Source organism: Coenobita brevimanus, chromosome 21, assembly GCF_032717465.1.
Source record: "Coenobita brevimanus isolate Jiangsu-jjx chromosome 21, ASM3271746v2, whole genome shotgun sequence".
Classification (NCBI taxonomy): Eukaryota; Metazoa; Arthropoda; class Malacostraca; order Decapoda; family Coenobitidae; genus Coenobita; species Coenobita brevimanus.
Window position 1 is genome coordinate 31,744,914 of NC_136974.1, and position 24,251 is coordinate 31,769,164.

The 24,251-nt window shown below is 42.2% G+C and overlaps 1 protein-coding gene across 1 annotated transcript in view; it reads right to left on the bottom strand.

The window, feature by feature from the left end:
- Positions 1 to 3,105: 3,105 nt before the first annotated feature.
- Positions 3,106 to 24,251, bottom strand: part of LOC145392142 (uncharacterized) — a 172,966-nt gene continuing 151,820 nt past the window's right edge. The window contains 13 exon segments of the mRNA XM_080266593.1: positions 3,106 to 3,264; positions 4,066 to 4,154; positions 4,157 to 4,334; positions 6,955 to 7,095; positions 7,915 to 8,018; positions 8,577 to 8,922; positions 9,470 to 9,693; positions 10,318 to 10,479; positions 11,807 to 12,003; positions 12,474 to 12,630; positions 13,580 to 13,747; positions 14,668 to 14,823; positions 16,872 to 17,022. Coding sequence (XP_080122719.1) covers positions 3,106 to 3,264; positions 4,066 to 4,154; positions 4,157 to 4,334; positions 6,955 to 7,095; positions 7,915 to 8,018; positions 8,577 to 8,922; positions 9,470 to 9,693; positions 10,318 to 10,479; positions 11,807 to 12,003; positions 12,474 to 12,630; positions 13,580 to 13,747; positions 14,668 to 14,823; positions 16,872 to 17,022 — 2,232 coding nt within the window.

A 24,251-nucleotide genomic window follows, 5' to 3' on the forward strand; every position in this document is an offset into this window, starting at 1 on the left:
GTGTGTTAGCTCACAAATTTTTCCTTTTCTTGTGAAGTAGTTTAACTTTTCTTTTTCCCACATTTAGTGAGCACTGGCATAGAAAATGGAGATAAAGTAGGTATACAGTACTATCTACCCCCTTCAATCTGGTGATGCATTTTTTAGTTTATTCTTGTTAACTCCAGGGTAATACATTCAGCTAAGGGGAGATTACCAAAATAGGGGAGAGGGGTTATATTCAAGTCAGGAGAGATTTTTCAGATTCAAGGGGGGGGAGGTTAGATATTGCATTCATTTGACCCTTTTACTACTTACATGGTGATTGAGAGGGATGCCTTCATATGATGGCACAGATATGATATGATGGCTCTACTGCCTGGTCATACAAACATCCCTCAATTCCCTTCCTATCCTGACACTGAGAGGGCTCTCCCTCCATGCTATGGGGATCTTTGTATGTGGCATGAATTAGGAGTGTATTGCTGTATGGCAGTGAGACCTGGGCAGTAAAGGGAGAGGATACTCTCAGGCTCAAACGTACAGAAATGGCAATGATTAGGTGGATGTGCAGTGCGTCCTTGAGTGCAAGGCCTGGGGGGGCTAGGTTTATGATGGAAGTGTTGAGAGGTAAGATAGGACTGGAGTGTCTTGGTGTTGTAATTAGGAGAGGTAGATTAAGATGGTTTGGGCATGTGGAGAGAATGGAGGATGATAACTGGGTGTAGAAAGTGAGAAGTGTTTATGTTAGGGTAGGGTGGTGAGAGGTAGACTGAAAAAGACCTGGGACAAGGTCATTGAGTGTGATCTCTGGGTTAAAGAGCTAAATAGCTAAGCTGCCAGAGATCGTGCAGCATGGAGAGCCGCCACTAGGTGACCAAGGCCGATGAATGTAAGTATGTTGGAGCCTTCAAAAATGAAAATGAATGATCTCCCCAAAAGGAGGATAGTGGACTGCAGGAGAAGAGTAACTTCAGCCTGAAATCCACTGGGTTCACATTCAGATGATTCTGGTGTTACAACTACCACTACAAATACTACTCAGGAGCTCTCTTAAGGTAAATAAAACAGTCTGGAGATAACAAGAATAAAATAAAAACTACATTACTGGAGTGAAGTGGCTGACAAAATATCACATTCTACAGACTATATGTAAAAACTATTGGCCACTTTAGTATTACTGTATTTTCTTTCATTCGCCTCCAGTGATATGCACTCTTGCATCACATTACCAGTTGCCACTACAGTACTTATTGATTTAAGGTTTCATAACTAAAGAAATTAATTATGAAAATAACATCTGTCCAGCCATTACAGTGCTTAATAGATATTGTTTAGGTAAAAACATTTCTTCGGTTTTACTTGTATCGATGTTGTAAGTTAACTGTTATGTAGCTGCTAAGAACAGTTGAAGTATTTCCTACAAAACTTGCCATACAGAAGGAGTTTTACTGTTGTGACAGTACAATACTAGTGCAAAGCGGCATATCAAAATAAATGCTTTGATTAACAAATGTATTACTGAACCAGAGAGAGTATACTGTACTGGTGATCATGCAATACAAGTAGTAGTAAATACAATAGTTATATGAATATAGTAAATTAAACAAAACTTTGAGTATTCAAGGTTAGGTTCCTAAAAATGCAATACGTAAAGAGAATACATAAAGAGAATTAGACACAATCATATTACAGCATAACAATTACTATACATGCACAAATATTATGTTTACGAAACTTTTCATACCATTTTCAAAAGTTATTATGTCAAAACAACTGCATCCCAGGCCTGTGTGTCTACATAATTATTCTGTCCAAATAAATTTTAAAAATACAGTATTACAGAAAAATTATCGTTGAATACCTTAACTCCAGTCCTGTAGCATACTTTTTATTTATTCCTGTTATGCAATTTTATTCAGCATAAGACTGATTTTTCAAACTGGAGGGGTTAGATGAAGACTAAATAAAAATTATGACAAAAGAGCATGGTCAAAAGGTTTATATCACAGTGGCCAAATATGCATGACCTGACACTCACACTGCAGTCAGTGGGTAGTATGTCTCCCAGTAAGGAAGACCTCTTGCTATGTTATTTGTGCTCAGTTGTATGTTCATACAAAAAAAAAAAAAAGTTGCTTCATTTTCATCTTTACATCTGATAAAATTACTCAAAATTAGTTAAGCAGAGTTTCTGGTTAACATATTAACTGAAGTAAATACTGTACTGGATCACACAAGTATCCTGAAAATCATCATCTCTGATGCAAGTCTGTGATTCACTGGTAAGGATAATAATAAATTTTCTTGAAGTATGAAAAAAAAAGTCCATGAACAGCCTTGCCAGTACTCAGCATATACTGACGTGTGTTAAATTCCCTTCACCTTACAAAAATATCTTTTGTCTCACGCACTTAGCTATATAGCCATGAATTATACAGAAATATATAGTGTACCATTCCACATCATACTATATGTGTCACTTCAATGAAACTGCTAGTGTTTTTATGTTCATTTTCAATACTGTACTCCCCAGTTAATGTCATGAAATGCTCCCCAAACTAAATCATCAATGAACTTTTTTGTAGATGTGATGATGGGCATTACTGCAGCAAAAGTAGTCTTATGTTTGAATATGTCCTGTGTAGCACTGCTGAATAATATTATGCAAAAGAATAATCCTGAAAAATTTTATTGCTGTCAGGATTCTACTTTTCTATGTACATACAAGATTAGACAACTCCACTGACAAAAAGATCATTACTGTGCCAGCATATGTATGTGCTGTACACATTTTTCCTAATTTTGAGTCTGTGTGTAACCATGCTACTGAATACATACTTCACCTAGATGCACATCTACACTCAACAAAATAGTTATGTTCGATGTTCTACATGCTAACTTTAACAATGCAACCTTGTATTCAACATGCTAGTCACATTTATAATCATTACAGTCTTCTGCACGGCAACTAGCATTAATTAGTCACGAAGAATGTCCGATGTGCCATAACTGACCTCTGTTGTACCCCAACAATCTCTGATGGAATACTGGCACAGTAGCTCTTCCATGTCACCATGAATGCATTAGTCTGGAAGTAGTTTCACACAATGATGTGGCAGGGCTCTAATGTCGGCCACTCCTGTACTCATTCTCCACAGTAGTAACAGTGGGGTGACGAGCAGGTGGGTGCTGGAGGCGAGGAGGCCGGGCACAGGAAGCAGATGAACAACGATCCAGTGATGCATCGCTGAATGCCAAGGATTGCATTGAGCCTCGTGGACCCTGTGGAGGCAGAAAATGAAAAGTAATTTTTTAAAAAGATTCTTCTGTACCTTTGCCAAAAGAAAGGAAAGAAGGTGAAGGAACCCTAATCCCTATCATCCCAACCCTTTTTATCAACAGGGCCACACAGATCTTGGGAGCAATATTTTTTCTTCCCTACTTCAGGGTTTAGTTATAAGGTTACCAATCAGCATTATATTACAGTACTTCCTGAAGAACATGATTGGCTAGTCACTCACTGTTTAGTAACAGTTCCACTGAGCATTTTGGCATTCTGTTGATCTCCCTCCTTTGTGCCGTCTCTTTCTTAGTTTTCCAGACACTATTTTACTCCATCCATGGGATAGTCTTGGAACACCTCTAGTAAGCTTAGTGCATGAAAAATGCACACCTTATCCTCCACTATCATGCTGCCCTCCCTCCATCTCACATCACCCTAATTCATATAAAGTACTGCACATCTCCATCCTCTCCCTCCACCTCATTGTCAGTCTCCTTCTTCCCCTTTCTCCCTCCACCGCATCCTCAATCTCCTTCTCACCCTCTCTCCCTCAACACAGCATCCTCAGTCTCGCTCTCCCCCTCCATCCCATCCTCAGTCTCCCTCTCCCCTTCCACTCCATCCTCAATCTTCTTCACCCCCATCTCCCTCCACTTCAGTCACAGACACTCGTCTTAGTCAATGGGTCACTCTTCACTGGCTCCAGATGGTCAAACCATCTCACGGTATTGCTCCTAACACTTTCTAGGACAGTAAACTAGAATGGGAAAATTATCAAGCAGACAATGACCTTAGGATACTGTCCAGTCTTATGTCTCCGGTACAGGACTGCAGCCACCACCAAGCCACACATCAACATGGCCGCCACTACAGTGAATATGACCGTGGCTGCCAGGAAGGGCGGCTCCAGAGTGAGGGCGGGGCTGACCACCTCTCGCCGGCCTGAGCCCAGGGCTGCTGGCGGGGTATCCCATCGTGGCTCGGAAACCTGGTGGTGGAACCAGGAGGCACGCAGGTCTGCTGGCACACGCTCTTCATTCACCTCCAATGCTAGCTCTCCACGCTTCACCTACATGGAGAGAGACATCATTAGAGTTAGTGAGACAAACAAAAATTATATACAGTACTACCCCTTTGAGGAGGGGCCCAAGGTTTGGACTCTGTAGTCCTGTATACAATATTTAAGGACAGATGACCTGCCTACATCCCTTATAATGTCCTTATACTGCATGCATGTCTGCTGGCAATCAACTGGGAGAAATGGGTGATTCAGCATTCAGTGGAATTATAAAAAGTAACTGTTTTGTTATTTACTATGGACCTGACTGCAAAAACACAACATAAGAAAATGCAGCAAATAATGAGGATTTACTCATTTTTAAAAATTCTATCTATCTATTGCCAGACGCCTCAATCCCGTTTGGGGTGGCCACAAACAAATCGCCTCCAAGTCGCCCTGTCCCCCGCCATTTCACTACCCTGCTCCCAACTCACACACCCCTCTCTCATATACCTCTCCACCCCATCCCTCCATCTCATCCTCGGCCTCCCCCTCCCTCTTCCCCCCTCCACCTCACTCACATACACTCTCTTCGTCAGTCTTTCACCCTCCATCCTCTCCACATGGCCAAACCACCTCAGTGTGTTCCTCATAACGCTTCCTATCACATCCACATCAACACCACAACGCTCCTTTATATCCACATTCGTCAGCCTGTCTCTCCATGTGACTCCACAGGCTCCTCTTAAATAACTCATTTCCACTGCTCTCATTCTTGACTTGTGTCCTTCCAACAATGTCCAAGCTTCACTTCCGTACGTTAGAGTTGGGATCACAATACTGTCATGTAGTAACTTTTTCACTTCCATGCTCACTTCCCTGTTTCTTATCACTGCTTTCAAAGAACCAGCAACCTTTCTTCCCTGCTGTACCCTTTCAAGCACTTTACCCTCCAAACCTCCATCCTTACTCATCACACTACCCAAGTACTTAAACGTACTCACATTTTCCAATTCCTCACCATCCAACCTCGCTATACATTCACTGACTTCACCTCTCTCAAAGACCATCACTTTACTCTTCCCTACATTCACCTTTAGATTCCGTTTCTTACACACTCTCCCAAACTCATCCACCAAGCCTTGCAGCTCCCCTTCGTCTTCACTCAACAACACAGTATCATCTGCAAACAACAGTACAGGGAGTTTCCAAACACTATCCTCTCTCACCAGGGCCACTCCAACATCCACTACCCTACCTTGTACCTCTTTTATTACCCCATCCAGGTACAGATTGAACAACCATGGAGACATGACACATCCCTGTTTCAAACCAACTTTCAAAGAGAAAAATTCACTTAGTTCACCATCCACACGCACTGCAGCCTTCTCACCATCATACATACTCTTCACAGCATTCAACAACTTCCCATCTACTCCATATATTCTTAACACTTTCCACAATCCTTGTCTATCCACCCTGTCATATGCTTTCTCCAAATCCATGAAAGCTGCATACAACTTCTTTCCCTTCTCTAGAAACTTTTCCACTAAAGATCTAAGAATGAATATCTGATCTACACAACCTCTTCCCTTCCTAAAGCCTCCCTGTTCTTCTCCTCTCTTCTTACAGTATAAAAAAGAAGCTGACACTCTACAGTCCAATTTTTCCTTGCAGCAATTTACAAGTTAGTCTTAAAATTGCTTTAGTGCTTTATTCTCACATATTATTTGGAATTTGGCTGGAGGGGAATGCAGTAGGTTGATAAGACTGAAAGGTGATGAAGTGGGAAATACAGAAATTAAAGTGAGAAGCAAACAGTATGTGATGCAGTACGCGATAAGGGGAGTATATCTCTTTTAAATAGTAGTTGATGAAATGAAGGAGGGGGTGCTCACCATCAACTCACTCGATGTAGTGCTGCTCTCGGGTGTCTGCCCTTTCCTCTCTTCCATCCTTCTTTCCTTCCATCCTCTTCTGTCTTACTTTCCTTCGTTCTTTCCTTGTCCTTCTGCATCCAGGTGACTTTACACTCCCTCTTCTGTCTTTCTTTCCTTTATTCTTTCCTTTTCCTTCTGCCTGTGGGTGACTCTACACTGAGTGAGAAGCCAAATGGTTTCCTGTACACCAGGAAACCATTTACTATGCTGGGTGGTAACCATATAACCAAATTTTGGCACCTGGTGGTTTAGTGGATAATTATTGCTCTCCAGTTGGATTGAGCCAGTGAAGATTTATATCCAAGGAATGGTTGGGGTTGATTGCTCATGTAATGCCACTCAGGGATGAGTGAGGCTGGTCACTCTCATCTTAAACGTCGAGACCAACTGCCTAGCCCCGGGCTCCTACGCTTCGCATGGGGCAATGTAGGGTTGGATGATGGATGGATGGATGAAATAATCTCTATTTTATCTGCACTGACAGAACAACATCATTTGATGTACATTTCATGTAGATCGCATAACTATGAAGTAATGAATTCTGAACACTTGAATGGGTATATGGCCCATTTCACAGGGCAGTGCTGGAAGTTCTTCCTTCTATTTTTTTCCCCTATAAATGGATCCTACCCACTCCACTTAAGACCGATGATGACGACGATGATGATGATGATGATGATGATGATGATGATGATACTGGATTCCATACATCTCTCACCTCACCTACTTGACTATATCACCCTTCTTACCTTCTCTTCCAACTGGTATGCTACGTCGATCTTGTTTTGGCCCAGGAGAGTGAATTTGACTTGAGTGAGGTCGGGAAGGTCGATCACCCCCACTTCATTCTCCAAAGTTTCTGCCGTCATTTGCTTCAGGAGTTTATTCACCTGTCAGAGATGAGACAGAGTAAACCCTTTGAAGCTGAAGATGTCTTTTTTTCTGCTTTATTACTGCTTCCTGCTTTATTTTTGCCTCAGCTTTATTCTGCTACTGAATCACTAATGGAGGAGTGCTGTAAAACCTCTGATGCCACTATGAATATGGCCCTCTTCCCTAATAAACTGCTGAGAAAGAGATGCTCCCAAACCTCCTATGCCAATGAGAATATGGTCCTCTGTCTTAATAAACTGCTAAGAAAGGAGTGGTATGAGGTCTCCTATGCAACTCTGAATTTGGCTGTCATAATAAACTGCGAAGGAAGAGATGCCACAAGACCTCCTATGTCACTCTGAATATGGCCCTCTCCCCTAATAGATTCACAAGGAAGAGATGCTACAAAGCCTTTTACATCACTCAAAATATGGTACTCTCCTAAAATAAACTGCTAAGAAACCTCCAATGCTTTTTAGAACACCACTGTTTTTCCTCGTCAATTGTTACAGGGAAGATGTTCTACAAAACCAATGCCACTTAGGTCTGTATTCCTGTTGGCTATGGAAGTTCCTTTGCACTTAATCCTTACCATTTTATTTTTGTATCTGGCATGTTAATAGTCTCTTGTATGGTACTGATGTAATATATTATCAAAGTGATATCGCTAACATATAAGAGTTTTAATATGCACCATGGAAAATAAATTGCTAAGAAGAGGTGCCAGAAAAGCATCATACAAGAAGTTATCAGTGTAAAATATGGAAAATGAATCACAAAGGAAGAGATGTTATGAAACCTTCTATGCCACTCAGAATACAATCCTCAGTCCTGACCTGCTCACGGATCTCCTTGCCCTTGGCTTTTCCGAGATGCTTCACACCAGCCTCCCGCCCTCGGAACCCAAGTGTCACCACCACCGATTCCACTGCCACTGAGTCTGAGAGCCAAAGGGTTTGGTTAAGGCTCCATTTATGGTGGCCTAAGTTCTCCTTGTATGCAATCTCTTTTATCATTCATTTTTTTTCCATTAGGTTCATGATTATTATGGAAAAATTTTATATTAATCCCCTCTGCTACCGATAAAGTTAATTGGGCAGTTTCCCCCAACTTACAGTACCCGCTGTATGGAAAAAGTTGTGATAGTATGGATGACATCCCTGACTCTTAGTAACAACTATCTGTACATACATCACCTTTTATCTTAAACTTTCAATCCAGTGACCTTTTTTTTTAATGAAATTCTTGCTGTCACTGACTGATATTACTCAAGTTAGGGAGGACTCTAGTACTGAAAGGGTTAATGGAGGCTGTATCTAACTCTTCCAGTTCATAAAGTCTCTTTCATGGTTAATAAAAACAACTGGGGGTCACAAGAATGAAAAGAAAAGTACAGTATCAGAAAAGTGATAATACAGTATATCATTACTATATAATCACCACCATCCCAACTTCCCTTTCCCACCTAAAGTAGGTTATGGAACAAACTAATACTCACCACACTCCCTCTCGCCCCGTGTGAAGTATACGGTGGGCTGTGTTTTGTGTCCAGTCTCATCTACACACCAGCACTTTGGTTCCTCATTGAGTTGCTCTGAAGACACCTGGTAGCATTGGGTTGGCACAAAACGGCCTGCTTCATCACACTGGGCTATGTATCGCAGCGAATTGTTCTCCTGAAGATGCTGCTGCAGGAGCTGACAGCGGGTTAGTGTTGGCTCCCCTTCCAGATATATTGTAACAGGACCTGATGCTGGTGTGTCCCGGGCATCCTGGGAGTCCTCACGGGTCCCAGTGTTCAGGTTTAGAGGGGAATCCTGGTTTCCGTCACTAGTGCTTGACTCCTTAACAAAATGGCAGGTTAAGGTCAGGCCAAAGCAGCAAATGCATTTACCTGTTCTTTTTAGAAATGCGTATATTTAACTACTGTAAACTATCATTAAGCCATGTCTTTGGCATATAGTTTGCATATTAGTACATCTCATTAGGTTTTGAACATGATAATAATATCCTAGCTATACAGATATCATACCACTCTCTCTTACACACTGCAGCTTCATGTTTTTCCTGCATGTTATTCAAAATCATATACTAACAGCTATCCACTCCATTTTGAGTAAGTTTCTTAACTGAAGGGCTAGTGTACAGTCATTGTAGTAGTATTACTGTAGTTTATTTGAAAAATAATCACCAATAACAGTATGCATAACTTTCATTGCTTCGGTACACACCGTACATCCAGATTATAAATTGCTATATGAATTCATATATGAGAATACAGTACTACAAAATAGCTTTTTGGATAGATACATATATGAGAACTCAACACTTTCTGAAGAGTTGAGAAAATTTTACTTCAAATGCAATAACCATGAAAAAGCAACCACTTACTTCCTCAAAAGTGAATGAGAGGCGAGTCTTGGGTGGGTCAGTGGGCGAAAGGCAAGTGACGGGTCGTGCAAGTTCATCAACAAACATGGGTGTGCAGGTGCAGGGGTCCACCTGGCAGATGGCAGATGGGTGGCCCAGACAGATGCGGCTATGGCAAGCCTCTGACCTGGAACATGGCTCAGGTTCCATGCTGCTAGCAGACCAGTATGGACACAGCACCAAGTCTGGGAAGCATGAAAAAAAAAAAAAAAAAAAAAACTACCACCAGCTTGTCCAAGAAATCAGCCAGACACTGATTCACGTCATTCTTGCCCCTAAAATCCTGATTCCACCTCTGATGCCTAGTTTATATAAAGAAAGCTAATGTAACCTAAGACACCTTTTAATGTTCACGCTCCCTTCATTCTGGTGGATGATGTACAGCAGTAGAGAAGTAATAAAATAGTAAATGATCATTACATTTGATGTCTTACTCTCTTGACTGCTCCCTCCCTCCTCAAAAACAAATACATGCACACACACAAACACACACACACACACACACATAGGGAGTGGCATAGATAAAAATATGCCTGGGTAACTGCTATATCATATTTTCTATACTGTTCTGTCTTACCAGGCGAAAACTACTTTTTCACTCCTGACACTGGTGATATGAATGCATCAACAGTTTAGCAAAGTTCTTACAAGTCAATATACTGTTAAATTTCAGCTTTAATGAAATAAGTATCTAATACTTATTAAGTCATTCATCCATCCACACCATCCAATCTTTTACAGCACCAGGACAGGGGCCCAAGGCTGAAGAACATGAATAACACAACAAAAACAAAGTACTGTATACTGACTAGGACATCTGGCTTCACACTGGCTCTTGCTTCTGAAGTTGTTGCCATTACCACCACAGCCACTGTAGAGGAAAGGCTCACACTTCCTGGTCTCGGTGTTGTAGTACCAGCGCGCTTCTCCACCTGAGCATACACCGGCCTCTACTGGCTGACTGCAGATATCTGGGGAGTTTATATGGTTACTAGACTATTTCAAAAGTTGAGGGATCTCTGGGATGATTTAAAGGTTCTAAAATTTCAAGGGAATGTGCTTGCAATATACTGTGCTAAACTTTGCTGCGGTAGCCTGAATGTAAAACTACACCGTAGACTATAGTTTATTAATATATTTGAATAAAAGTTTTCAGCAACTACTGAGACAATTTAGCTGGTTTTGGGTCTTAGTTTACCTTCCAGTCCACAGACAACATCAGCTGTACCACAGCCATTCTCAATATGGAGATTTCTTAAGTGTAAGCGTGGCATAATTTTTACGATGTGCTATCCAAAATTTTCCACACTAATGCTATATTTTACTGAAAACTCATTAAAGCTCCAACTGCCTGCCATTACCCTCGAAGTAGTTCCCTTGCACATTGATACACCAGTCCCAGCTCTTCCTCCATTGCTGGAACGCTCCCTGGAAGTCCTTTTCAACGAGTGTCAAGCGCTGCAGGCTATTCCTTTGGGATGCCCTCAATGATATCAAGACAACGCCCTTTCAGCTTGATCTTCATTTTTGGAAACATAAAGAAGTCAAAGGGAGACAAATCTGGTGAGTTTGGTGCGGGGGAGGGATGACAGCCATGTTGTCCTTGGCCAAAAACTGCTAGGTGTTGAATGCACTGTGAGCCAGGGCATTGTCCTGGTGAAGCAGCCAGGTGTTGTCTAGCAAAAGGCCAGGATATCGCCTTCTCACATCTTCATGCAGTTGCCACAAAACATCACAGTTGAAGCTGGAACTGACAGTTTTGCCTGCAGGGATGAACTCTTTGTGCACAATTCCCTTGACGTCAAAGAAAATGATCAGCATGCTCTTGACACTGCTTTTCACCAGGCCTTTTTGGTTCTTGGTGAGGTTGTCCGCCCAAGAGATTGCTCACCAAACACTTGCTGAATCAATGCCAGGGTCTCTGTTGCATTTTTTTGAGATTCACACAAAATCTTATGCAAATTCACTGTTCCTTTTTTATATCCATCTTGAAAATAGCCAGATATAATGTGCATGACAGCAAACAAACGAACATCAATAATCCCCACATCCATCTATCTCGGCGCCGTGTGGCACACTGACTCACAATGCATGTTAGTACTGCCACCTGGAGGCTTACTGCATTACTACAACTCGTTTAGATGTCGTGATCCCAGCCCGGAAAATTTTGGATAGCACCTTATATGTCTGTATGTAAGACTGACTTTAAAATCAACATACTCCTCCTTATTGCCTCACCTGGATTATGGCACCTCTGCACTGACTTTAAAAGCAACATACTCCTCCTCATTGCCTCACCTGGATTATGGCACTCTTGTTCACACTCTTCCAATGTTCCAAAATTATTATCATTGCCAAGGCAGCCCCCAAAGATGAACTCCTGACATGCCTGAGCTGTTGTGTTGTAGAAGTAGCGCTTGAAGGAGGCCCGACACATCCCCTTGGCCAGTGGCTGAGAGCACCGACCTTCACAGTGCACCTTCTCTCCGCTTGCACTGGGGAGAGCACCAGTCATGCTTATTTGTGGCAAGAAGATAACTAAGGAATTAAGATACAGTATATGAGTTAACTCACAAATATAAATCATTAATGATCCTAAAACATTGCCTTATACATTATAATCTGTCCACTGGAAAGGAAATAAGTCATTCATGTCCATAACAATCTGTTAATTGTTCCTGTTATTCAACCTACACATAAAAGAAGTGAACTGTGGCACTAGCAGGTATTATATCCATGAGAGTCTACTAAAGTCTAGTACCTCTGAATTAAGTAAGGAGGATAAGATAAATGTAGAATGCATGTGGCGATACTCTCGCACTACAAATGTCAATGTTATTATGAAAGTATTTTGCATCATACAATACTAAAGATATACAGATACAATATACCAATACATGTACTTTCACTATGCAGTACCACATATAGTTTTATTGCATTATTATAAAAACCTGAACAACTGTACCTGTAGAAAGACACCCGGCATTCATTGCAAGGATCAGTCACACATATGGCATCAGGGTGGGCCGGGCAGGAGGCACGGAGACACTCCCCGCGACACACCTGCCCTCTTACACCTCGTGGACACACAAAGCCAACCGACACCTGCTCTAAGATCTGGCCTGAGGAGGAATGTAAATATTAATTTCTATCTATCTATCTATCTATAGCCCGACGCCCTAATCCCGCAAAGGGTGGCCGCAGACAAAACGCCTCCAAGTCACTCTGTCACCCACCATTTGACTCCCCTCCCCCCAACTCACCCCCCCCTCCCTCATATACCTCTCAACTCCATCCCTCCACCTCATCAATTTCATAAAAAATGAAAACTCTGTCTGATTATGATGTGCATATGTGTGGAAAGGTGTGTCTGTGAGGTACAGACATGATGCCAGAGACTTGAATGACAGTGAATGAGTGTGTGGAAAATTTTATTGGGCTTGATACTGCTTAGCTCTCACACTATCATTTTTTTTTTTTCCTTTTTATCTGCTCTCTAGACCACACCCCATCCCACTTGTGAGTGGAAAAGGATAATGATTTTGTTGATGCTGATGCTGATAATGATGATTTTGACAATAACAATGATGATGACAGTGAAGATGACGGTAAAAGAAATTCTGGCCTGAGGAAGAAAATGGAAGCATGTACTAAACTGACATCTTGTCTACAAACTGCTTTCCCTTGTGAGGTGGAGCAAGGAATTCGAAGGTGTGAATGGTATGCGAATGCTTGTGTGGTTAATTTTGCTACTGCTGTATATGCACTCTATATCTTTGCTTTGGGATACTGTTTCACCCCATTAGGTAGGAAACTGAGTTGGGATGATTGTTATGATGACAATTTGGGCAACAAACACCCATCACTCCTTGAATCTAAACCCTCACAGGCCATGTAAGGCTGGACAGACTTTTCCAACTAGAGGGGTTCAGTATGGCCTTTATTAAGTTTTAAACTGTGAGAGATCCTCCTTGGGTTGAATAAAATTACATGGAGAAGGACTGATTAAAGCAAAAAATATGACATCAGACTGAAAGGGTTAAGGGGTTAAATTCACAGGCAAGTACTAACCATTCTTGCCACAGTGCACATGGCCTCTAGTGAGAGTGTGGTGGAGTGGTCGGCCTCGATCATCAACACACCAGGTGAGACCACCTGCACGCTGCTCTCGCCTGTACGACCCATCAGCCTCACACACTGGAGCCTGAACTGTCATGCCTTGGGTGGACGCTGGAGTTTCTGTTGGGGCAAAGTACCAGTACATTAAATAAGTACTACAGTACAGTACGTCTGTTCTGGCCTGACAAAGATCCATAACCCTATTCACCTTAGCTAATGCCCAATACAGTCAGAGTGGAGAGTTGGTTTGACTCTTAACTAAGGAGACTCATTTTAGCCTCATAACTAAGAACTATCAAATTTCATGCAACCATAACTTCATATTCAAGTTGTGGGAGTGGCCCAGTTTTGTCAGGTGAAAAAAAAATTACTTATGCCACCTTTCCTACATTTGTACAAAAGCACTCACAGCTTCTGTCTACTCCACTGGCATTGCTCAACACATCCATGCTTGCTGGCATTATTACAACATGCATATCACTCCACTCTTTTATCATCTCTGCATACACTGTATAGAACTGTATTTCATTAACACCTGCTGCCTTCTTATGCTTCAGCCTCCTCATACCATTCAACCTTTTTGTCAATGTCACATCTTCAGGCAACATATTCCTTCTTTGCACACCACCTTAACCATTCATATTTACCACCACTCTACTCTCATCATTCCAAATTCTTTCCAACTTGTCCTCATTTCACTTTCATCTGCAAGCATTCTTCCACTCTTACCCTACATATTTTTCGTCTCTCCCCAAATATTTTTTCCACCTGCTCTTTATTTCACTTCCACATTTAAGTATTTTTCTACTCTCATCCCTCACATTTTCATGCTTTTCCAGCCTTCCCTAAAATATTATTTTCAACTGCTACATATTTCAGTTCTATCTGTAAGCATTCAGGCAAATTCATCCATCATATTTCCACACTTATTACCATCCGTCCCCCAAAAGTCTACTTACCATTCATTTAGCATGGTATTGTACACTGAAACTTAAACAATACACATCAGAAGTTGACAGGAATACTGATGACTGACTCACCCTGAGGTTCCACACAGACAGCACCACATCCGTTGAAACAGCACTTCTTGGATCCTTCACAGTGGGTGTCAAACATGCACGCTTGGCTTGGCACACACGTTAGGAGGGACACATCATTGGGTGGCCTAGGGCATGTCCCAGGTTTGGGCACCAGATCTACAGAGCAATACAAGCTATGTGGGTCAGGCTTTGCAGTGAGGTTACTTGCAGATAAAGGGTTACTTTTTTGTCTGTCTAAGAGGCTTTCTGGTACTTCATCTTGAATGATATATACAATGTATTTTACTTTACTCTGTTCCTATATGGTTTTTATGTCTTTTTAATGCATGTACAGATTGTATAAACAGCATAAAGCATTAATGTGCTAAATGCAAAAATAAAGTGATAAGACAGAGGTACTAGATCTTAGAAAGCCTCTTATGTTGACAAGAATATGGCCCAAGTGTGTAATACATGCAGTCATGACTACTGATATAAATGCATACAATATCACTAGAAACATCATCACCATCTCTTGGTCATATATGGGTCTAGAGCTAGGCCCATTGATCTCCCTCGGTACAATAATCAGCTTATATTCCATGTGCACTCTCCCTTCCTGTGCCATACAGGTATGTGAGGCTGGTGGGAACACAGGTGTGGGGCAGTGGGGTTGCCACATCCCTATACCAACACAAAGAAAGAGGTTTCCAGCCATCCACTCCTGCCAAATTTATTTTCATTTTACAAAACAATACAAGTAGTTATATATCTTCCTCCCACTGTAAAAGATACTGGTATTAAAAGAAAAGCCATTGCTGAATCAATTTCATCACTAATTTTTAAGAGGAATTATGTAATGGTCTAGTTGGTCATGCTGGTTGACTATCTTCCTCAAGACTGGCTGATATTAATTCAACTCTCCTACACCAAAGAACAGAATAACATGCTTTATTACCAACATTTCCAATGGCTTGGGGATGTCTGGATATGTTAATGACATACATAAAGTGACAAAATGATGCATATTGGATATAGCTATCATGCTTTAAACATATTATTCAATAAAGTTCCATGCTATCATGGAGCAATTATATTACTACTGTATATACTTGTTATGTTATCCACTAGCAGCATTTTCTTGTGCCTCTTTGTGCACTCACAATCAGTAGAAAAAAGAGAGGTAATGCAATCAGCATTGGTGCACAGTGCGAACAAAAAAACAAATAAACTCTACATACAATATAGGTCAAGTACAGTGCAATAAAATCACAGCAAAGTGAATGCATTAATTAATACCGCTAAGCCAACCATGCAAGAAAACTGGCATGCAGGTTGTACAGGAAATTACTTACTGTGGCAAAAGTGATAGACTACACAATGATTATGATTACATGATAGAAAACCCCCCATTATATAAAATAATGCCAACTTATGAACTACAATAAGTTTTTACTGAAAGTGTAGGATGTGTGTAACTATTTTTCTTTTTTCGTGACACAGTGCCAAATAAGACAGACTCCTGGTTCATGACTGAGGGATTAAAAAAGATTATAATGAAAAATATGCAACTCTGAGTGAAGATGGAAGTTATTTCATCAGCAACTTAATAATGAAACAGCGATTATGTTAAAATTAAAAAATATCACCCTGCCCTAAGGTAGGAAAGGAGGTTGGGATGATGATGATGATGATGATGATGATGATGATGATGATGATGATGATGACTAACTGACCAATACTTATGACCTCTACTTCCTTCCCACTAGAGGGGACTATCCCTTGTGGTCATAATGTGCCTGACCTTTGCTGATTCAAAGCATCCATCCATAATCCATCCCTTTATTACCTGATCAGAAGCACTGGGGCCTGGCTATTCGAAGTTAATCCCTTGAATCCAATAACATATATATATATATATATATATATATATATATATATATATATATATATATATATATACTGTATATATATATATATATATATATATATATATATATATATATATATTTTAATTCTTACAACTATTAAATGATCAGATTCAGCTTGAAGACACTTTTTCAACTGACAGCTTAAGTAAAGCCTTCAATAACCACCTTAGTGTTCTCTGAAGCTGAATAAAACTATCTACAAGCAACAAGAATACAGTTCTCTGTACTATAAAAACTACATCATCTGACTGAAGCAGATAACCAAATCAAATTTCCATTGATAACCAGACCAACCTTCAGTGGGGACAGCCTCAAATGTGTCGTCGAGGGTGAGGCGGGGCAGGGAGGGTGAGAAATGGTCTGCTGTTGGGGGGAAGGGAGGGTTAACCAGGTCACTGGGGTCCACCAAACTTGACTCAACCAGGGGGGACTCCACTTCAGAATCCTGTGAGAAGATTAGGACTTACATTAACCTGTTGAGCCTGAGAATGTTTTTTATTTTATTCTTGCTACAGATGATTTTATTGTGCTTCATGCAGGCTTTTCAGAGTAAAAGAGATATGAATAGCCTTAATAAACTCCTTCACTACTAATGACTCTTCTGAAATTGAAAAAAAAAAAAAATTGCCTAGTAACAAGAAGGACAATCTCAAAATCACATCACCCATATTCAGGTGTCTAATGGTTATCGATTACATAAGGTTCATTAGCCTCTTCAGCCCCTTTCTGTACATGTTTTCATTTTGTTCTGGCTAACACCAGACTACTGCACACTATTTTACTGAAATTAGGACACTCTGGATGAAAGGTCTACACTTCTTTAAACCAAATCTCTTACTAACAAAATTACATCAGTCCTGAAACAACAACTGTACCATGCTACCAAACAGATGGTGGGTGGTACTGACAAAGTGATGACTTCTGAAGAAGAGTGCCAAACTGGAGGATTGAGGAGCCTCTGCCACACTTACTAAGCCCAGAAGTCATATATATAATATAATATATATATATATATATATATACTGTACATATATATATATATATATATATATATATATATATATATATATATATATATGTCAGTAATCACTCTAATATCCAGACGTCCAATAACCGAACATCCCCACTACCCGGACATAATCGTCCTGGGATCCAATATTCCCAAAATGGTCTGAAAACCAAAAAAAAAAAAAAAAAAAAAAAAAAAAACAACAATTTTTTCCCGCCCGTAATTTGAACTTGCCGCGCGCGGAGTGGGAGAGCATTGTTGTGGCACGTCATTCCTCCGACGTCTGATAGAGCGCCGCTGCATCCTCCCCACTTTCCGTCTGTCTCTCGCCACAAGTGCACGCTCTTCGTAATGGCTGCCCACGTGATCGTTTTTGTGGTGGTGCCTTACCTGCTGCAGGGCCTCCTGCTGCTCTCGGGCCTCCTCTTAGTGTGTGTGATGATGGTCCCGCCACCTGAGAAAAGGAAGAGAGTGGTGTTGACTCTGGAGAAGAAATGGGAGATATTGGAGATAGATGCGGGGTGGTCTTCTTCCCGCATTCTCCGCGAGTTTAACCTGGCCCGGTCTACTTTGTTCTATATCAAGAGATCCCGAGACAAACTCATGCAGTACATGGCTGACTTCTCGTCGAGAAGCAAATGCAATGTGGAAAGGAAGGTTATGTTTACCCTCAAGTTTGCAGAAATCGACCGATCCATGTTGATTTGGTATCGACATCAACGTGCTGCTGGTGTGATGGTACGTGGAACGGAGCTGAAGGCTGCTGCTGAGGAGTTCGCCAGGCTTCATGATGCCCTAGACTTCAAGGCATCCGAGGGTTGGCTCTTTGCATTCAAGTTGTGGCATGGCCTTACCAACCGTAAAGCACATGGCGAAGCATTGGACGCTAACGAGGATGGAGTTGACGAGTTTCGGCACAAGGTGAAGGGCTTGATCGACAGGGAGGGCCTAACTCTCGGTCAAGTTTACAACGCTGATGAAACTGGCCTATTCTATCGCTCGCTGCCAACGAACACTCTAGCCGAGGAGATGGAGAAGCGTGTACCTGGCCGCAAGCTTTCCAAGGAACGGATATCTGCTTTGTGTTGTGCCAGTGCTAACGGCATGCACCGGCTTAAGCCCGTTGTTGTTGGCCGCGCAAAGCAGCATCGGTGCCTTCGTGGGGTGATGGATGTCCTTCCTGTTGTCTGGTACCATTCTTTGAAGGCATGGTTCACAGCTGTGATCTTCAAAGACTGGTTTCACCGTCACTTCGTCAAGGAAGTCATCCATTACCAGACGAAGACACTGGGAATCCCGTGCGACCAGGTAAAGGCCCTCCTCCTTGACAATGCACCTGCCCACCCATGCGACAAGGACTTGGTTGCTGAAAATGGCCGTATTAGGTGCATGTTTCTGCCACCTAATACGACTGCTCTCATCCAACCAAAGAACCAAGGAGTGATCGTGGCAACAAAGCGCCTATACCATCGGAAGTTCCTGGACAAGGTGATGGTTGTTCTTGAGGACGAGGACGAGCGCAGGGAGGGATGGGACAAATGAGGCAAGCGGACTTTGGAAAACCTTCGCTGCTACAACATCAAGTCTGGCTGTACAACTGGGCTAGTGCATGGAAGGAAGTCCCTGTGAAGACTGGAAAATGGTTGGTCTCGTCTACTTCTCGGAACGGATGTGGAGTACGATTTTCTAGGATTTGGCGTGGATGACTTCCATGCACGGCTACGTACGGACGGCGACGATGTAGATGTAGACGATGTTCGTGAGTGGTTGGATAATGATGAGGGCGATCCTGCGTTATCAGACATTGTCTGATATCGAGATCGCGTCTTCGGTTGCAGGTGTCAGTACCGAACTTGAAGATTCCGACGCTGAAGGCGACGATGATGCGGACTCCTCTCAGCAGGACACTACTCCAGCCATCCCCAAGTTGAGCGCATTCTGGGAACATCTAGAGTTTGTCCTACACTACCCGGAACACCCGGACTGCGACAGGGAGATGGGGCCATTGGGACTCGTGGAGGAAGTGCATGCTTTCAGGCAGCGCATCATCAATCGTCAGAATCGTCGGTCATTGCGTCAATCAACCACTGACAGTTTTTTCAGGCCTGTGACCCCCGCTGTGCCCAGCCCTGGCCCCACTCAGTTGCCTCTCCAAGACAGGCCCTCATGCTCCGAGCCACAGCCCAGCACATCAGCCACGGTGGAGTCACCGCTCGACGTGAGTTTGCGGCTGTCTTCAGAGTCGTCTGCAGTGGGTACGCCATCACCACGACCCAGCGATGCACCCCTAGGTCGCCTGCCAGTGATACTCTCGGACTCTAACAGTGAATAAACAGCAAGAACTTCTCCACTAGACCACATGGGAATTTAGAGTGTTGTGCAGTAAAAAAAACAGTGTGTTGTGTTAAGGATTTAAAGTTGTGAGAGAAAAGACTCAATAGAAAAAAAAATTAACGTAAACAGACTTGTTTGTTTTGGCTTTGGAAAATTATATGAATGGGAAAAGTTAAAGTGCAACACTTAGTAAGTTACAATGGAGCATTATTTAGACAAGAGTGCCCACTGTGAATAGAACGGACTTCTGTGTGTGATTGACTAAGTTCAGTGCAAGACTACAGGAACAGTGTACTGCAAGTACTTCAGGAAATCCTTCTTACTGTCAGAGTCCGAGAGGAGGCGGTTATTCATCGAGGTGGCCAGGGACTTGCTGTAAGTAGGCAGAATGTTTCATACTGTACTTTTTTCCATACTATACTTACCTCATTTCACTCTTTAATGTCCTTTATTGGTGTGAATAGGGTGTTAGTAGCTATGCATGTGCAGTAGGAATGTGTTTTTCTGAGTTAGGCTAGGTTAGGGTCCATAAGTACCAGAATGATTATTAATGTATGAACATACTTCTAAACCCTCATTTTATGTTTCTTTTGCATTTATTTCAGTCATTTATGTGCCTTATTGGTGTGATTTGGGTCTCAAATAGGTGCTATGCATGTCCAGAGGGAGTTGTATAGGTGTTTCTCTGAGTTAAGGTCCATAAGTACAAGTCCATAAGCTGGGGCCCAATATCCGGACAGAACCAATATCTGGACCTACCTATGGCTCTATTAAGTCGGATATTGGAGTGATTACTGTATATATATATATATATATATATATATATATATATATATGTAGGTGAGGTGGAGGGAGGGAGAGGGAGAGGTAGACCGAGGATGAGGTGGAGGGATGGAGTTGAGAGGTATATGAGGGAGGGAGGGGTGAGTTGGGGGGAGAGTAGTCAAATGGTGGGTGACAGAGTGACTTGGAGGCGTTTTGTCTGCGGCCACCCTTTGCGGGATTAGGGTGTCGGGCTATAGATAGATATATATATATATATATATATATATATAATCTATCTATCTATCTATCTATCTATCTACCTATCTATTTATTGCCAGACGCCTCAATCCCGTACGGGGTGGCCACAAACAAATCGCCTCCACGTCGTCTTGTCCCACACCATTTCACTGCCCTGCTCCCAATTCACACACCTCTCTCTCATATACCTCTCCACTCCATCCCTCCATTTCATCCTTGGCCTCCCCCTCCCTCTCCCCCCCTCCACCTCACTCACATACACTCTCCTCATCAGTCTCTCACCCTCCATCCTCTCCACATGGCCAAACCACATCAGTGTGTTCCTGCTAATGCTTCCTATCACATCCACATCCACACAACAACGCTCCTTTATATCTCAATTGTCCACCTGTCTCTCCATGTGACTCCACAGGCTCCTCTCAAATAACTCATATCCACTGCTCTCACTCTTGACTTGTGTCCTTCCAACAGCGTCCAAGCTTCACTTCCATACGTTAGAGTTGGTATCACAATACTATCATGTAGTAACTTATTCACTTCCATGCTCACTTCCCTGTTTCTTATCACTGCTTTCAAGGAACCAGCAACCTTTCTTCCTTGTTGTACCCTTTCAAGCACTTCTCCCTCCAAACTTCCATCCTTACTCATCACACTACCAAAGTACTTAAACCTACTCACATTTTCCACTTCCTCACCATCCAACCTCACTGTACATTCATTGACTTCACCTCTCTCAAAGACCATCACTTTACTCTTCTCTACATTCACCTTTAGATCCCGTTTCTTACTCTCCCAAACTCATCCACCAAGCCTTGCAGCTCCCCTTCGTCTTCACTTAACAACACAGTGTCATCTGCAAACAATAGTACAGGGAGTTTCCAAACACCACCCTCTCTCACCAGGGCCACTCCAACATCCACTGCCCTACCTTGTACCTTTTTTTATTACCCCATCCATGTACAGATTGAACAGCCATGGAGACATGACACATCCCTGTCTCAACCCAACCTTCAAAGAGAAAAATTCACTTAGTTCACCATCCACATGCACTGCAGCCTTAGCACCATCATACATACTCTTCACAGCATTCATCAACTTCCCATCTACTCCATACATTCTTAATACTTTCCACAATCCTTCTCTATCCACCCTGTCATACGCTTTCTCCAAATCCATGAAAGCTGCATACAACTTTTTTCCCTTCTCTAGAAACTTTTCCACTAAAGATTTAAGAATGAATATCTGATCTACACAACCTCTTCCCTTCCTAAAGCCTCCCTGTTCTTCTCCAACTAATTCCTCTGTTCTTTCCCTAACTCTGTCAATAAGTATTCTACCATACACTTTTCCTATTTCACTAAGAAGACAAATGCCCCTATGATTACCACACACTTCTTTTTCCCCTTTCCCTTTGTACATGGGAATAATTATACTTGACTTCCAATCCTCCAGGACTCTACCTTCCTCCCAGGCCAATCTGCACATCTTCCACATCCATTCTACTACTATCTTTCCCCCATGCTTCAGCATTTCACCACACACTCCATCAATTCCTAGGGCTTTCACCTATTTGACTTTCTTCATTACTTCCACAACTTCCATCCAACTGATTTCTTCCTGTTTTCTCACCTCCCTCCTTCTCCCAGCCATTCCCCGGCCACTTATACTCGCATTACTTCCATTCTCTATGTTCAACAATTCCTTAAAGTGTTCTCTCCTTCTGCTCACCTTTTCTCCCTTCTCCACTAGTAATCTACCATTTTTATCTTTCACTCCCCTGCTAACTTCACTGCCATCCTGTCTTACTCTAGTCACCTCTTTCCAGAACATTTTCTTACAGTCCCTTCACTTTACACTCAAATTCCTTCCAAATTCCTCATCCACTCTCTTCTTACTCTCTCTTACTAATCTTTTCACCTCTCTCTTCCTTTCTACATATAACTCTCTCTTCTGCCTCTCAACTTCTTCCATGCCCCTATTTCTCATCCATTCATTGTATGCTTTCTTCTTTTGTGCCACAGCCTGTCTCACCTCTTCATTCCACCACACTGTTCCTTGCACCCCCCTCTGTCTTCTCTTCACCTCACACGCCACCACACATGCTGCACATATTTCTTCTGTGAATACTGTATCGTGCACACACCTTCCACGTCTCCCATCTGCTCCAATTCATATTTACCCAATCGTTCCTCCACTTCTCTCTTATATTCTGCCTTTTTCTCATCCTCTTGTAACCTTTCCACTCTCCTTCCAACTACTCCTTCTTCCCGTTCTTCCCTTCTCCTATTTCTCCATCTTACTTGGATCTTGATTCTGGCCATCACCAAGTGGTGGTCAGAAAGTCCACTCCCCAAACCTCTATAAGCTCTTGCATCCATTACACATTTTCGCATCCTTTCATCCACACACACATAATCAATCATTGCCTTCCTTTCATTCAGTTCACCACCCACCCTTCTCATCACTTGCCATGTATACCTGTGGATTATTTTGTGTCTGAAGAGGGTATTGGCTATCACCAACCCCCTTCCGGCACAAATGTCCACTAACACACTGCCATTCTCATCTATCTCAGCAGGCATACCCCCACTCACCAACTACTCCATCCACCTTCACATTTCCTACTTTACCGTTCAAATCACCGATCAAAAACACTCTCTCATTCCTTCTAAACTTTTCCATGCATACTTCCACATTTGTCCAGAACTCTTCTCTCACTCTGCTTGCATGATCTTGCGTTGGCACATACACGCACACAATCGCCCACATTTGTATTCCAACTTTCAATCTTACCCACACAATCCTTGACCCAACTGATCCATACTCTCTTATGTTCTTCTTTCATCTTTTACTGACAACAATACACACTCCTTCTTTTCCCCTCTCATTCTCACCTACTCCTGCACATATACCCCATCCATACTCCCATTCTCTCACACTCTCTCCTCTCCATTTAGTTTCAGTTATTCCACATACATCCACTTTCGCACCCTCAAGCACCTGGACAATCTCCCTCTCTTTCACCTCATCATTCGCACCCCTTACATTCCATATATATATACAGTAATCACTCTAATATCCGGACGCCCAATATCCGAACATCCCCAATATCCGGACATAAGAATGTTTCATACTGTACTTTTTTCCATACTATACTTACCTCATTTCACTCTTTAATGTCCTTTATTGGTGTGAATAGGGTGTTAGGAGCTAGGCATGTGCAGTAGGAAGGTGTTTTTCTGAGTTAGGCTAGGTTAGGGTCCATAAGTACCAGTCCAGGAGCCAGTCACCAGAATGTTTCTTATTGT